Source organism: Tupaia chinensis, unplaced genomic scaffold (genome assembly GCF_000334495.1).
Source record: "Tupaia chinensis unplaced genomic scaffold, TupChi_1.0 Scaffold000048_1, whole genome shotgun sequence".
NCBI classification, from domain to species: Eukaryota; Metazoa; Chordata; class Mammalia; order Scandentia; family Tupaiidae; genus Tupaia; species Tupaia belangeri.
Window position 1 is genome coordinate 3,234,153 of NW_006159506.1, and position 13,937 is coordinate 3,248,089.

The 13,937-nt window shown below is 41.1% G+C and overlaps 1 protein-coding gene across 1 annotated transcript in view; it reads right to left on the reverse strand.

The window, feature by feature from the left end:
- SYCP2L (synaptonemal complex protein 2 like) overlaps positions 1–13,937 on the reverse strand; it is a 70,350-nt gene that overhangs the window by 47,847 nt on the left and 8,566 nt on the right. The window contains exons 7-14 of the mRNA XM_027774979.1: positions 11,434–11,519; positions 11,240–11,328; positions 9,261–9,295; positions 7,763–7,905; positions 5,333–5,385; positions 4,160–4,205; positions 203–295; positions 44–104 (exon numbers count right to left, since the gene is read on the reverse strand). Of these exons, the coding sequence (XP_027630780.1) occupies positions 44–104; positions 203–295; positions 4,160–4,205; positions 5,333–5,385; positions 7,763–7,905; positions 9,261–9,295; positions 11,240–11,328; positions 11,434–11,519 (606 nt within the window). The remainder of the gene's footprint in view (positions 1–43; positions 105–202; positions 296–4,159; positions 4,206–5,332; positions 5,386–7,762; positions 7,906–9,260; positions 9,296–11,239; positions 11,329–11,433; positions 11,520–13,937) is intronic.

The window sequence follows — 13,937 nt, forward strand, 5'->3', positions numbered from 1 at the left end:
AATACTCCATTCAATCTGAAATAGTATAAAATGATCACCATACCTATTACGCTGAAATTAATCACTGCTTCTTTCGAAAGTCTTACTGGGTCCCACAGAGTGCTCTTGGGAAAATAAGTGAGATCTATGAGGACTTAACATAGAACTTACCTAGCAACAATCTCTAGGTGTTTTGGTCTAATAAGAAATTAAATAGCATTACCTTGGCATTGTCTATGTAAAAAGTTACCCTCTGACTTCCTAGGTTGAAATCAATCCAAAATTTCTCTAATTTTTCATCTGCTGGTTTTCTCATCTGTAAGAAATTTCAGCAAAAATTAAACACATAAAACTCATGTCAAAGGGTCCTATTAAAATTACTCAACTGGGAACCAGCAGTTAGCGTAATGGCTATGTCACTGGATTCCCACGTAATCGACCGCGGTTCACGTCCCGGACCCGGTGGCTTAGAACTCACGCCGGGCACGTGTGCGTGCGTGCCCAAGATCCCGAGAGGAGAATGGAAGAGAAGGGATTGCGGCATGACCATCCCCCCTGGGGGGTGATTTCTCGCTTTCTGTCTCTATGTCTCTCTCTGTCTGTCTGGCGAGCGCACGCGCCCTATAGCGAAAACTTCTCAAAAAGAAAAAAAAATTACTCAACTGAAAACAGAGCTCATGCTTTCTCCAGAACACCACTATTCTAATACTACATGGCATAAGGTTTCTCTTTATTACCTAATTCATGTGGTTCAAATGGCTTAATTTTAGGAAATTGAGGTCCTCAGACAACACAGACAAAAGATCATCATTTTATACAACTAAGCTGTTTTCAAAAAGAAAAAGTCCCACTATCCTTAGCATTTTTAATCAATAGCATCAGTGTCAGATGGTTCTAGTCACACAATTTTTTTCTGGCGAGATGGAGAAAAAAGTTCTACACTGAAGCACTGACAATGCACATTGCATACAGATGAAAACTTCCAGAGGAAAAAATACTGAGCTCCAATGTCAGTGGCAATATGCCGTTTAACTGAGCATCCATTAGAGTCAAAACTTGAAGATTTCAGATTATCTTCATTTTAATTATTATAATGTGCATGTATGTTCATAGTAGAAACCGATTATAAGAGTCAAGCAGTCTGGTGTTTATGGAAACAGGAAATGTCTCGTTCTTCCCATTGGTATCATTAACAATGCCTTTTGTTTCCTCCCACAAGTTTTCTAGATAGGTATCAAGAAACACATGTAAAACTCTAATTCCCCGGGGGCCAGCAGATGGCATAATGGTTATGTCGCTGGACTCCCATGTAGTTGGCCATGGTTTGAGTACTGGTTCCAGCAACTTAGAACTCATGCAGTGTATGTGTGCGTGTATGCTCAAGATCCTGAGAGGAGAATGGAGGAGGAGAGATTACATCATGGCCATCCCCACCCCAAGAGGGGGTGATTTCTCTCTTTGTCTCTGTCTCTCCAGCTAGTGCACATGCCCCATAGCAAAAATCTTAAAAAAAAAAAAAAAATTCTAGTTCACCAACAGAGCAAACACTAGACTTACTATTCCATGACCTGCTTTCCAACAAATAGTATTCCTTATGCACTTCTTTATATCACACATGCCTTTTTTTTAAAAAACCATAGGGTGCATGCACTTTCCAGAAAGAGAGAAAGGGAGAAATCACCCTCCAGGGGGGATGGCCACACTGCAGTCCCTTCTCCATTCTCCTCTTGGGATTTTTGGGCACACATACATACACACCCAGCATGATTTTCAAGCTGCCAGGTCTGGAACTTGAACCATGGTTGGCCATGTGGGAGGCTAGCTCCTTAACTACCATACCACCTGCTGGCCTCATGCCTATTCTTTTTTTAAGAAGATTTAGTTTTATTCACTGTCTTCCTTTCTTCCTTTCTTCCTTCCTTTCTTTCTTTCTTTATTTATTTTGAAGTTGACCATAGAGAGAAGAGAAGTGAGAAAGCAAGCTGCCAGATCCAGGACTCAAACCACAGTCAGCCACACAGGAGTCCAGTCGCCTTAACCACGCCACCTGCTGGCCCCATGCCTATGCTTTTATACCTATAGAATTAAATAAAGCTTTTCACACACAATGTATGTTACTGGAAGCCAGTATAAGGACTTTGAAAGAAATTTGGAAGTCCTAAAAGAGGAGGACCAAGCAGAGAGCAGAATTCTTAGACAACCAGAAGATAACAGACAGAACTGAGATACAGACTCAGTCTATCTTAAGTAAGTTCTAGAAAGAACTTACAGTAGACTCTACTTAGAGTTACATGAGCTGAAGGCCCAGCTCACAGAGGCTAAGAAGAGGGCTGAGAACCTAAAACAAAAGGTTAATGAAGACATTTTGAACAGGGTCTAGGAAACCTCAGCACTCCAATTCCCAGACCCCTGAAAATCTTACCCTGAAACAGATGCTGTGGGTTGAGACCCTTCTACATGAAGGAACCCATCTCCTCTAAAGACCCAAAAAGAAGCTGAAAACAAATGGCTCATCTTTGAAAAAATACGAAGTGGAATGAACTAAAAGAAAGAAGTTTGGTTCTGCTGCAGTTTGTATACAGTTTGAACCCCAAAGGTTTGTATGCTAGAAGCTTGGTCCCTAGTGCAAAGCGTTGAAAAGTGATGATGCCTTTAAAAGGCAGGAACTAGTGAGTGGTGGATAACAGCAGGACAGCTCTCAAGAACAGATTAATGCTGCCTTGCATGAGGAAGTGAGTTTTTGCTCTTGTAGGAACGGTCAGCTCCCACAGGGGCAGGTTGTTAAAAAGAGGCTGCCCTCAGGTGTCTCTCTGGCGTCCCTTCCGGCTTCTATGGGCCGTGTTGTGACGTAAGACTGAAGGCCTGCCAAATGCTGGGCCCCATGCTCTTAAACGTTCCAGCCACTAGAATCATGAGTCAAATAAACCTCTATTCTTTCTAAATCACCAGTCTCAGGTATTTCTGTGTAGCAACACAACAACAGGCTAAGAGAGGCCCCACTGTTGGGGAGAGAGGGGAGGTAGCAACAGAAATAAAAATACAAGGAAATTGTTTTCCATCTAGGCATGAATAATATTACCCACAAATAGAGTAAAATGAGGCAAGGTTTCTGTAACTGATCTCACTTGAACAGTGTGGGCCCTAAAATTTATTTCTCCAGGAGTTAACAGGAGAGCCCTTAAACTTACAGGTATTGCATCTCAGTTATGGTATGGGCTTTTTCAAAAGGATACTCTTTTCTTTCTGGTCACCTCTCATTAGTATCCTTTTTTAAAAAGCCATTTTGAGTATCAGAAGATTGACCTGAGGGAGGAGACAGGCCCGCACCCATCCTGTGAGATGGAGCCAACTTACAAGATGGAGTCATTCTAGTCAAGCTTTTACTAAAAATTTGTTGCTCTCACTAGACACCAATTAGTAGTTCTCCCACTTCTTGTCCACACAGAGAACTGCTTACAGCCTGCTTGAGATAATGACAGCTAAAATTAACATTTTCCCTATCACTACTACGTTCAAACAAAGAGCGCAGTCTCTCTCAGCCTGGAAGGCACGAGCAAAGGACCTTGAGTAGTAACTCCAGGGGGTGAGTTATTTCTTGAGAAATGGGAACATGGCATGCAGGCTTGCACCTGCAAGATAAGTGTGTCTGAAAGAATTTACATTTTAGAAGCACAAGGGAAAAATACATTTAAAAAAAAAAAAAAAAACAACTTTGTCTTAGGCTTGTGGGAAACACGATAGAAACTGGAAACTTTATGGGCCACAGACCTCAGACTAAGATCTGCTGAATGTTAATGAAGGTCTGAATGTCTAAACTCTTGTGACTTGTGGGTCCACTCCCAAACAGGAGAAGAATGACAAGAACCATCTGACACGTAGCCCCCACGAGGGAAATGCATGCACAACTCTCTCCTTGCTGAGATAAAAACCCCTCACCCTAGCTCCTCTTTGGCAACCCATTTGGACCCTCTTCTGCTGCATTGGAAATGTTTTCTCCTTCTCCAATACATTTTGCTTACTATCCTGTTTGCCCACCTTTCTAACTCCTCGTAAGCATCAGACAAGAACCAGCATGGGTGTTGGGTTGGATCACCCAACACTCCCGCATCATAACGATGCCAACCTCACTGTAAATGTCATCGCCCACCACTCTCACAAGCCCCAAGGGAGAGAAACATACCTCATGCCCATCAGCGAAAGCAGCGACACATGGAAACGAATAAACCCTGCAAAGCATTTCACAATTAAAAAATAAAATAAAGCATGGAAGACCCCAAACATAACAAGCATTTATAGCTAATATATGTCATTAGGTGTCTATACGGAGTATGGTAGGGGGATCTCAAACCTGCAAATGAAGATCTACTATAAGTAGATTCCAAATCTCCATCTGGCATTCTACAAGTTAGGTTTACTGGTACCATATTTCAATCTAGTTGCTTGGTGAGGTTCCCCAAAGGGGCGGGGAGGGCAGGGTATGTGAATTTAGCAAATACGGGGGCAGAGACCTTCAAAAAAGTTTGTGGAAAATGTGTATAATATGAAAAACTATGCATGGGTTTCAAAACATTTTGCACTAACATAAAACTTGCACTTCAGCTGCATTTTCTATGAATTTTATGAAGTGCTTTCATTTTGTATCAAAGACTTAACCTGTTCACAGCAAGCCTACCCCTCATGACCTCAAGCCAACAGAAGACTGTTTTTCATAAAACCTATGGATTTTTTTAAAGAGGTTTTTGCTATAGGGCATGTGCGCTCGCCAGAGAGAGAGAGAGAGACCAGCTGACTGCTGGTCCCTAAACCTAGATTCTCTAGAGGATACACTATTAAAAATATTCCAAAAAATAAATATGTTAATGATGATAAATATTTTTAGAGACCAGCAGTTAGCAAAATAGCTATGTCGCTGAACTCCCACGTAGTCGACCATGGTTCACGTCCCAGACCCAGTGGCTTAAAACTCACGCCGGGCACATGTGCGTGCGTGCCCAAGATCCCAAGAGGAGAATGGAGGAGAAGGGATTGCGGTGTGGCCATCTCCCTGGGGGGGGGGTGATTTCTTGCTTTCTGTCTCTCTGTCTCTGTCTGGTGAGCGCACATACCCTATAGCAAAAAAAAAAAACCTCTAAAAAAAGAAAAAAAATGATAGAGATATTTTTAAACACACTCAAATGACCACCATGCACGAAAGTTCTAAGCTAAGGTTCCTACTCAATAGACGATTCAATTATACTAGTAAATGATATATCCTATATTCTCTCCTAACATAAAACCAATTCTAGATATTTTGAATATTATTATTTTCAGAGTACAGTTAGTCAATAAGATAATGCTCAGAGAGAGATCTTACCTTCTTTGATCACCAAGTGTGTTGTTTAGGTCATTGAGAAATCGTCTACCGTCCTTCAAAGTAAACAATGCAAATTTTTCATTAAAAAAATAAAAAATCAAGATGCCTTATTTCATATAACCTTGGCCAGCATGCAAAGGCCATCATTTGCCTCTGAATGGTCAGGATCTGGTAACATCAAGCAGCTTCCCAAGAATTCCTGATTATCTGTTAACAATACTTTGTGCTACGAAGCAGCAGCTCCAGACACGTTTCTGGAAAGAACTCCCCCTCCCCAACCACTGCATCTTCAGCTGAGGAATACTTAGGTCTCCAATAGTTAGATGCACAATTAGGTTTCACTAGGCCAGAGTAAGCAAGAGAAATGCATCTTACTTACGACAAGCATTACCAGAGTTGGCGAATGCATTAGGCATCCAGCTACCTAATACCTGGCCAGCAGAAGCCAACCGTACACCTATAAAATGTATCGGCTTTGGGATTATATGGATGTATTATTTCCTGCCAATTTCCCTTTTCAGAAGTTGTCTATCCCATGCCTTCCTGGGTCTTGTCACCCAACATAAGGACAGAGACTGCTTTTAGAGTTCTCCTAATTCACGTTATCAGGAAGGTAAATTCGTTGCCCCAACATTCTCACAGCAAAATGACACTGATCGAGATGTGATGCCTTTCTGTAGGCAAGGTTGGCTCTGGTGGTCAAACACTCCTCATGCTCCGTGTCTGCATTTAGCAATAAACAGACATTGGCAGTATAAACCTTTCATCTAAAAGCTATTCAATTAAGTTGATGGTTCTAGGAGGACACTGATTTCAAACAATATAATTACTTTTCATTCATTTTCATCAGATTTCTCTGCAGAAGACAAAATGACAGAGAAAGGCAATTAACACCTGAGTGTGTCTAACATCCTCCAGACTGAGTTTTCTCATTTAATTCTCATGGTTTTTAAACAGAATTTCCATTTTGCAGAAGAGGACACCTGAGCTTCGTGAGTCAACATAAGCCAGGGAGGGGGAACTCAAACCGAAGTCTGGGACAGTCCCGAAGCTCACGGTCTTCTCATTCAGATCATCCTGAATCCAGGCTAAGCGCCTACTATGTATATTGCAATAGGCTCAGAGTCTGAATGCAAAGTTTCGATTTTTTAAAATATCTGATTTCCTGGCAGTCTTTGGCAGAAAGGTTTTGTTAAAGGAGCATACTGTTATTTAACATTTTTACCTTTTTCATTTGAAGAAAAAAAAAATTTAAGAGATTTTTGCTATAGAGCACATGCGCTGGCCAGAAAGAGGCAGAAAGTGAGAAATCATCCCCCAGAGGGGATGGTCACGCCACAGTCACTTCTCTGCCATTGTCCTCTTGTGATCTTCGGCATGCACACGCATGCCTGGTGTGAATTTTAAGCTGCGTGAGTCTCTAATTTATTCATCCAGGACTTGAACCACAGTCAACTACCGGAGAGTCCAGTGTCGTAACCGTTACACCATCTGCTGGTCCCCATTTTAAGACATTTTTAAAACAAATGTTTTTAGCTATTTTAGGATATAAGTAGACACACAACGAAGCCATAAGCTACTGGGTCATTGGGGAAGTCATGACACATTTTTGCATAGAAAAATCCATCATGATTTTTCAACGATCTAATATTTTTGTGCTACCCAAGGACACAAGTGCAGTAGCCCAAGTTGCACAAAAGAAATGGAAAAATTATTGTTTCTCCAAATTGTAGAGGGTGGATGGCTCCCACAACCATGACGCCATAGTACCCCTCTGCCACCTAATATGCCATGCCAGTCTCAACCTTCTGCATCACTGGCACTTTTCTCTGCAAGGTTAAAATGACTTTTCTTTTCCAATTTCTTTTCCGATTCTCTTTACCCTTCAAAGAGTCACTGACATTTGTTCTCCACTCCAAGACATTTCCATCAAATTCATAGTTCTGCTTCGAGTCTAAGTTACCTATATGTGTCACCATATTTAGCCCCAATATTCTGTTTGCACTATCTTTAATTGTTTTGCTCATGTGGTACACAAGATTTAAGAGGGTCAACTTAAAAGTACTTAAGTAAAAGATATCCTCCCCTAAATTCAATGCAGGGGAAAGTACTGATAGAATGCTTAATAAATATTGGGGGTTTTTTTTGGAGGTTTTTGTCTTAGGACATGTGCACTCGCTGGGGAAAGAGAGGGAGAGAAATCACTCCCCAGGGGGGTGGCCATGCCACAATCCCTTCTCCTCCACTCTCCTCCTAGGATTTTTGGATGCACACACAGGCTCGGTGTGAGTTTCAAACCATAGGTCTGGGACTCGAACCATGGCCAGCTATGTGGGATATCCAGCGACGCTGTAACTGCTACACCATCTGTTGGCCCTAGAATCCTTAATAAATACTGATGAAACACAAACGCATGACCAGGAACCTCACCGTCTCAAATTCTCGAACCTTAATTGCTTTGAAAGCTTCAGCAATAACGTCATCATCAAACCACTCGTGGACAAGGTCAGCCCTTGAGCTTTTGGTCGTCAGCCTACACAAGGCCTCAGAAATCCCCACCTGCTGGTCATAATCTAAAGATTAAGAACATGGTAGACAATTCATCCTGGGCATGAAACAAACAAAAATGTGCTCCAGAGCTATGGTTGGTTCTAAGGAACTCCATCACAGAAAACAAACATTGTATCTTACAGTAGTAGGTAGCAAGAGGTATCTTGGAGTAATTATCATTAATTCAATATTTAAAAAATATTAGGAGAAAAACCTAAACAATAAAGTTAGCATATAGCAATTTTTTCTTTATTTTATACATTCAATCACTGTAAATCAGTAGTTTGTAAATTTAATTTGCTCAGCATGTACATACAGCCATTTTTTGGTGCTATAGGGCACATGCGCTCGTCAGAATGAGAGACAGACAGAAAGCGAGAAATCATCCCCCAGGGGGGATGGCCACGTCGCAATCTCTTCTCCATTCTCCTCTCGGGATCTTGGGCACGCACGCACACACACACCTGGCAAGAGTTTAAGCCACTGGGTCCGGGACTTGAACCATGGTCGACTACATGAGAGTCCAGTGACATAGCCATTACACCAACTGATGGTCTGCACATAGCATTTTTTTAAAGTAAATATTCCTGGTCTTGAATTTAAGATATATTAGAGTAGTCATCAAATGCAAATATCAGACAGCCTTAAAAATATTCCAAAAATAAAATCCCAAGATAAATCTTCTATTGTTTCACACCAGATAAATTAAAACTACATGTATCGATGTTTAAATCCCAGATAATTTTTAAAAGATTTATTCATTCATTTATTTTAATTTGACCAGAGAGAGAGAGATAGAGACAGAGAGAGAGAGAGAAAGTGAGAAAGTAAACCAGGTCCAGGACTCGAACCGTAGTCGGCCATGTGGGAATGTCTAGCACCCCAACCATCACGCAACCTGCTGGCCCCAAATTCCAAATCATTTTTAAGAGTGAAAATGGAGCTGCAGCCAAATATATCCAGCATTATGGCATTTAGGTAACACCTTTAAAAATATGCAAAATAATGATGTTTGTAGCTTATGAATATGAAGAAGAAAAATATACTTGAGAATAAAAAACAAAAGTCAAGAAGAGGAAATGAAATTGGGGACATGGCCACAGGGGAGTTTCTGTGACTCTTTCTTCTACTTAAAAAGAGACTCAAAGCAAATACGACAAGATGCTAAAATCTGAAAAAGCTGATTTGTGAATAAATGAGTATTTTCTAATTATCTTGTACGATTTTCAAAATGCTGAACTCTTTCAAATGAAAAATAAAATCCCGATTCCTATTTTCAATCTGGCCATAATTTATTCTTCATAGTTCCAAAGTACTCAAACCCTCCTGTGTCCAATATTTAATATTCTCATATTTAAAATTCTGAAATAATTCTTACCACCCACAGTTAACATTGTCCTCGCAAGGTCTTTCCTGAAAAATGTAGATAAATCATGTTTTACTGCCATAAACATCAAGAGAGAACACTTTATTATACTGGCATTGAATTCTAAAACCAAGATATGGATTTCTGAAATCATTTCAAATTTAGTACTGGAATTTCCTCAATGTCAATTACCAGTTTTGGGAAAGACATTTTTGGCAAAACATTCTCAACTTTATGTACTAATGATAGATATGTATTTTCTAAGAATCTAGAGCTATTATACTCTTCGAGGTTCCACTTCCCTGCCTTCAAAGCAAATTTAATTTGATGATCTCTGAGGATTCATCAAATGCTATGATTCTGGGCTTTCATAATTTCATTATCCTATCAGGATGTATGTCACTTTATGTCACTTGACACCTGGAAGACATGGTACAGCCAGCCCCATGAGTCTTCCTGATGAACTTTTTGACCCAATTTTAAAAACTAATACATTTAATTCAGAGATGTAATGAGATTAAGTTATTAGATTTACTATAACTAACAGATTCTCCCGGTACATACTCATTTAGGAATCTTCATGATTGATAAAAGCTAACAAGTGGGATGTTGATCCCTTTTCGTGGCTGACATCACTCCCGGTTTGAAGAATGGATTAAGAAATGCCGTGATAGTTCGGTTTCTAATAAATGGATCGATCTCTATCACTATGAAACGGGAGCCCCATGACAGAATCCCAGAGCGCGCTGTGTAGCTCAGTGCTTCAGGTTGGACCTTGGACTTGAAGCCCGGAACATTGCAGATTTCTGCCACACACAGTCACAGCTGTGGGTCCCGCGAGTGATGGAGTGTAACAATCACATCCTTGCTGTGCTCAGTGGTTAGTACGGTCACATTCCTTCCTTGAATTTCTTTTTCCGAGAGGTTTTTGCTATAGGGCGCATGCGCTCGCCAGAAAGAGTCAGAAAGCGAGAAATCACCCCCTAGGGGGGATGACCATGCCACAACCCCTTCTCTTCCATTCTCCTCTCAGGATCTTGGGCACGCATGCACATGCACCTGGCATGAGCTTAAACCACCAGGTCCGGGACTCAAACCGTGGTCAACTACATGGGAGTCCAGCAAGATAGCCATTACGCCAACTGCTGGTCCCATGCCCTGCATGTTTTAAACTGCCAGATCCAGGACTTGAACAGCGGCTGACTACTTGGGAGTCCAGTGACATGACCATTATACCATCTGCTGGCCCCACCATGGTTGGATTTCAAAACAAGGTACTGCTTTTGTTCTTCCCATAGACATCCATTACAACCTTACCTCCAAATTTCATGACCCAAGAATTACGTAAGTGGCACCGAGTCACCAAAAAGAAAACAGAAACAAAAGAAAAACCACCACTTGAAAAGCAATAAAAATTCTACACCCTGTCTGTGCAGCTATTTCAGTAACTGGTAACCCTGGAGCAGTTACTTTCCACCAGGAGATGTGTTCATTGCTTTGAACAGACTGCCTGAGCTAACCTTCGCAGAAGCAATCAAATAGGTGTTATTGTTAAGTCCATATCCAGCACACTGAGGTACAGAGGTGAAAGCTGTGCTCCTATGAAACCAGTGTAAGTGGCAAGACTAGAACTTGAAGCCAAGCAGTCTGTACTCTTAACAGTCTGCCAGAAGTCACTAATTTAGTTTTTATTCACAATGGAAAAATAACCTATAGCCTGAGAAAACATTTTACCTCAATAAATTTGATGTAAAAAAAAAAATTATCATTAAAAAAATTTAAAAAAAAAAAAGAAAACTTAGCAAATCTCTCTTTCTCTTCAATCCCTCCCTCACAGCCTGGTACAGTGCCTGGTACACAGTATATGTACAGAGCGTTAACCGCAGGGAAAAAAAAGAAGTCACCTTATCTCAAGAGAACCAAGATTGAAGCAATATAATCACGAGAGATTTCGCCCTTACAACATCCCCTTGGAGTACAAGGTCACTTACATAAGCTGACGTGGGCCTTCTGAGAACAAGAGTCTTTGTCGCTCTTCCCTAGGTAGGGCATGCAAAATGCAGTTCAAGGTCCTCAGGGCCTTTCCAGTGTTGGAGGTGTTCACGGGGAAGGAAAAAAAAAAATTAATGTACAACCCCCTCTAAGCCTTCAAGAACAACTGTTACCGGTATTGTTTGCAGCTCACCTCTTGTTGAATAAAATGACTTACAGTCTTTTCTGTCACCAGAAATCCCAAGGTAAGAACGAAGGAATCCAGCATCTGAATTTTACCTGAAAATGTAATTTTAAAAGAATCAAATTTCTGGGACCAGCAGTTAGCGTAATGGCTATGTCACTGGACTCCCAAGTAGTCGACTGCAGTTCGAGTCCTGGACCCGGTGGCTTAAGCTCATGCCAGGTGCGTGTGCGTGCATGCTCAAGATCCCAAGAGGAGAATGGAGAAGAAGGGACTGTGGTGTGGCCATCCCTTCGGGGGGTGATTTCTCCTCGCTTTCTGTCTCTGTCTCTTTCTGGCAAGTGCACACACCCTATAGCAAAATAAATAAATAAATAAAATAAAATTTCTAACAAAAAGACCAAGAAAACGACTCCTACGGAGCAGGGAGAGGCAGACGGAAAGAACCACGGGACCAGTAAATGGGACCAGTAAAAGACGGGAAATGACATCGTCTGAACAAGGGACAGATTACAACGGGCTTCGGGTTACAAAAACCCCAGGCCACAGCAGACCTGCACTACAGACCCAAGAAAGCAAGTGGCATCTGGTGTAAACTGTGGCTGTTTGCTGTGACCATCTTACCTCAGCAGAACTACTAGTTTCTTTGCCCATTCTTTTTTCTTAAATTTCTCTTTCTTTCATGAGAAGAGCACACCCTTCCCACAGGATCCTGATGCCACGATCCACCCCACTCTCAGTCTATGCCTGATCATTGATGCATGTGTACCTGCCGCACTGAGGGAGGTCTGCAGACACACACCAGAAACTTCTCCATGTGGGTTAGCCTCACAGGGACCGCCCTCAGGTTCCCAGAGCTACTTTTCTATCCAGACTCAGCAATCTCCAAAGGGAGACTCCTGCACGCTTATCATTTTTGTGTATTTCTTACATGCATTTTATAAAAATAAAAATGTTATGGGACCAGCAGGAGGCATAGTGGCTAAAGCTCCTACATGGCCAACTATACAGTTCAAGTCCTGGACCCTGTAAATTAGAAATCATGTTGGGGGTATGTGTGTGTCTCAAAAATCCCATGAGAACTGAGGAGAAGGGGGACCGGCCAGTGGCATGGTGGTTAAGGGCACAGAACTCCCACGTGGCTGACTGCATTTCAAGTCCCAGTCCTGGAAGCTAGCTTTCTTGCTCTCCCTCTGTCCCTTTCTGGTCAAATTAAAGTTAAATAAAAAAATTCTTAAAAAAAAAAAATTGAGGAGAAGGGATTGCAGTGTGGTGACCCCCCTGGAAGTATGATTTCTCACTTCCCCTGCTTGTCTTTCCTGAGCGTGCACGCACTGAGAGTAAAGCTAGATCACCACTGTCCATGGTTTAAGGAAACAAAAATGTGATTGCAAGAAGTCAAGTTTATCATGAACCATGACCAAATCAGCCAAAACAAGAACTTCCAAGAAAAACTCGAGAACTGCGGTCAAAATGTAGGGGGAAAGTCGCATGGAGGCAAAAAGATGCAATCAATGAATAAGAGAATCTTACAGAGAGGAGAAAGGAGAGAGGAACTGGAATGGACTTCTTGGTGGTCTTCCCATCATCCTCCCCATTCTCTGTGAGGGAGTGTCATACTATGTGGGTCTGATGGGCTTAGAGGTCCTGATTGGCTTAGACTATTCAGTACATCCCTCTCCTCTTTCCACAGTGTTTGGGTTATTTGGGCTGAGATCCAGTCAAAGCCTTAACCATGACGCCACCTGCTGGTCCCTCTCCTCTTCTTTTCAAAGAAAGTATTGGAAGTTCTGGACAGTGCAGTGCAGAAAGAGCAAAATAAAAGCATCTGAATAGGAAAATAAGTGAAACTGATCCTATTCACAGATAGCATGATTATATACATAGAAAATCCAAAAGAATCCATTAAGACATTCCCACAAGTGGTAAGTGAATTTGATAAGCTTGCAGGATACAAAATCAGTATGCAAAAGTCTATAGCATTGTTGTGTACCAACAATAAACAACTGAAGTAAAATTGAAGAAAAAGCAATCTAATTTATGATAGCCATGAACACACACATGCGCGCACACACACTGGTTAGGGATAAACCTGACCAAAGAGATAAAAGGTGTTTACATGGAAAACCATGAAAAAATAAAAAAAGAAATGATATACAAAAGTGCAAAAACATCCCATATTCTTGGATAAGAATATTATAATTGAATGTCAATTCTACCTATGTGCATTTGCAAATTCACTGCCATTCCAGTCAAATTCCCAGTGACATTCTTTACAGAAGAAAACAATCAAAAATTTTTTTTTGGAATTATAAAAGACTATTTCCAAGGCAATACTGGGCAAAAAAATAAAGTCAACTCACTATCCAACTTCAAAACGTATTACAAAGTTGTGATAAAGCACGGTAGTGACACAAAAACAGACATATAGACCAATGAAATAGAATCGAGAATCTAGAAATAAAAAAAAAAAGTGTACGTTTTGGGGTTTAACAAAGGGCGCAAGATAATCC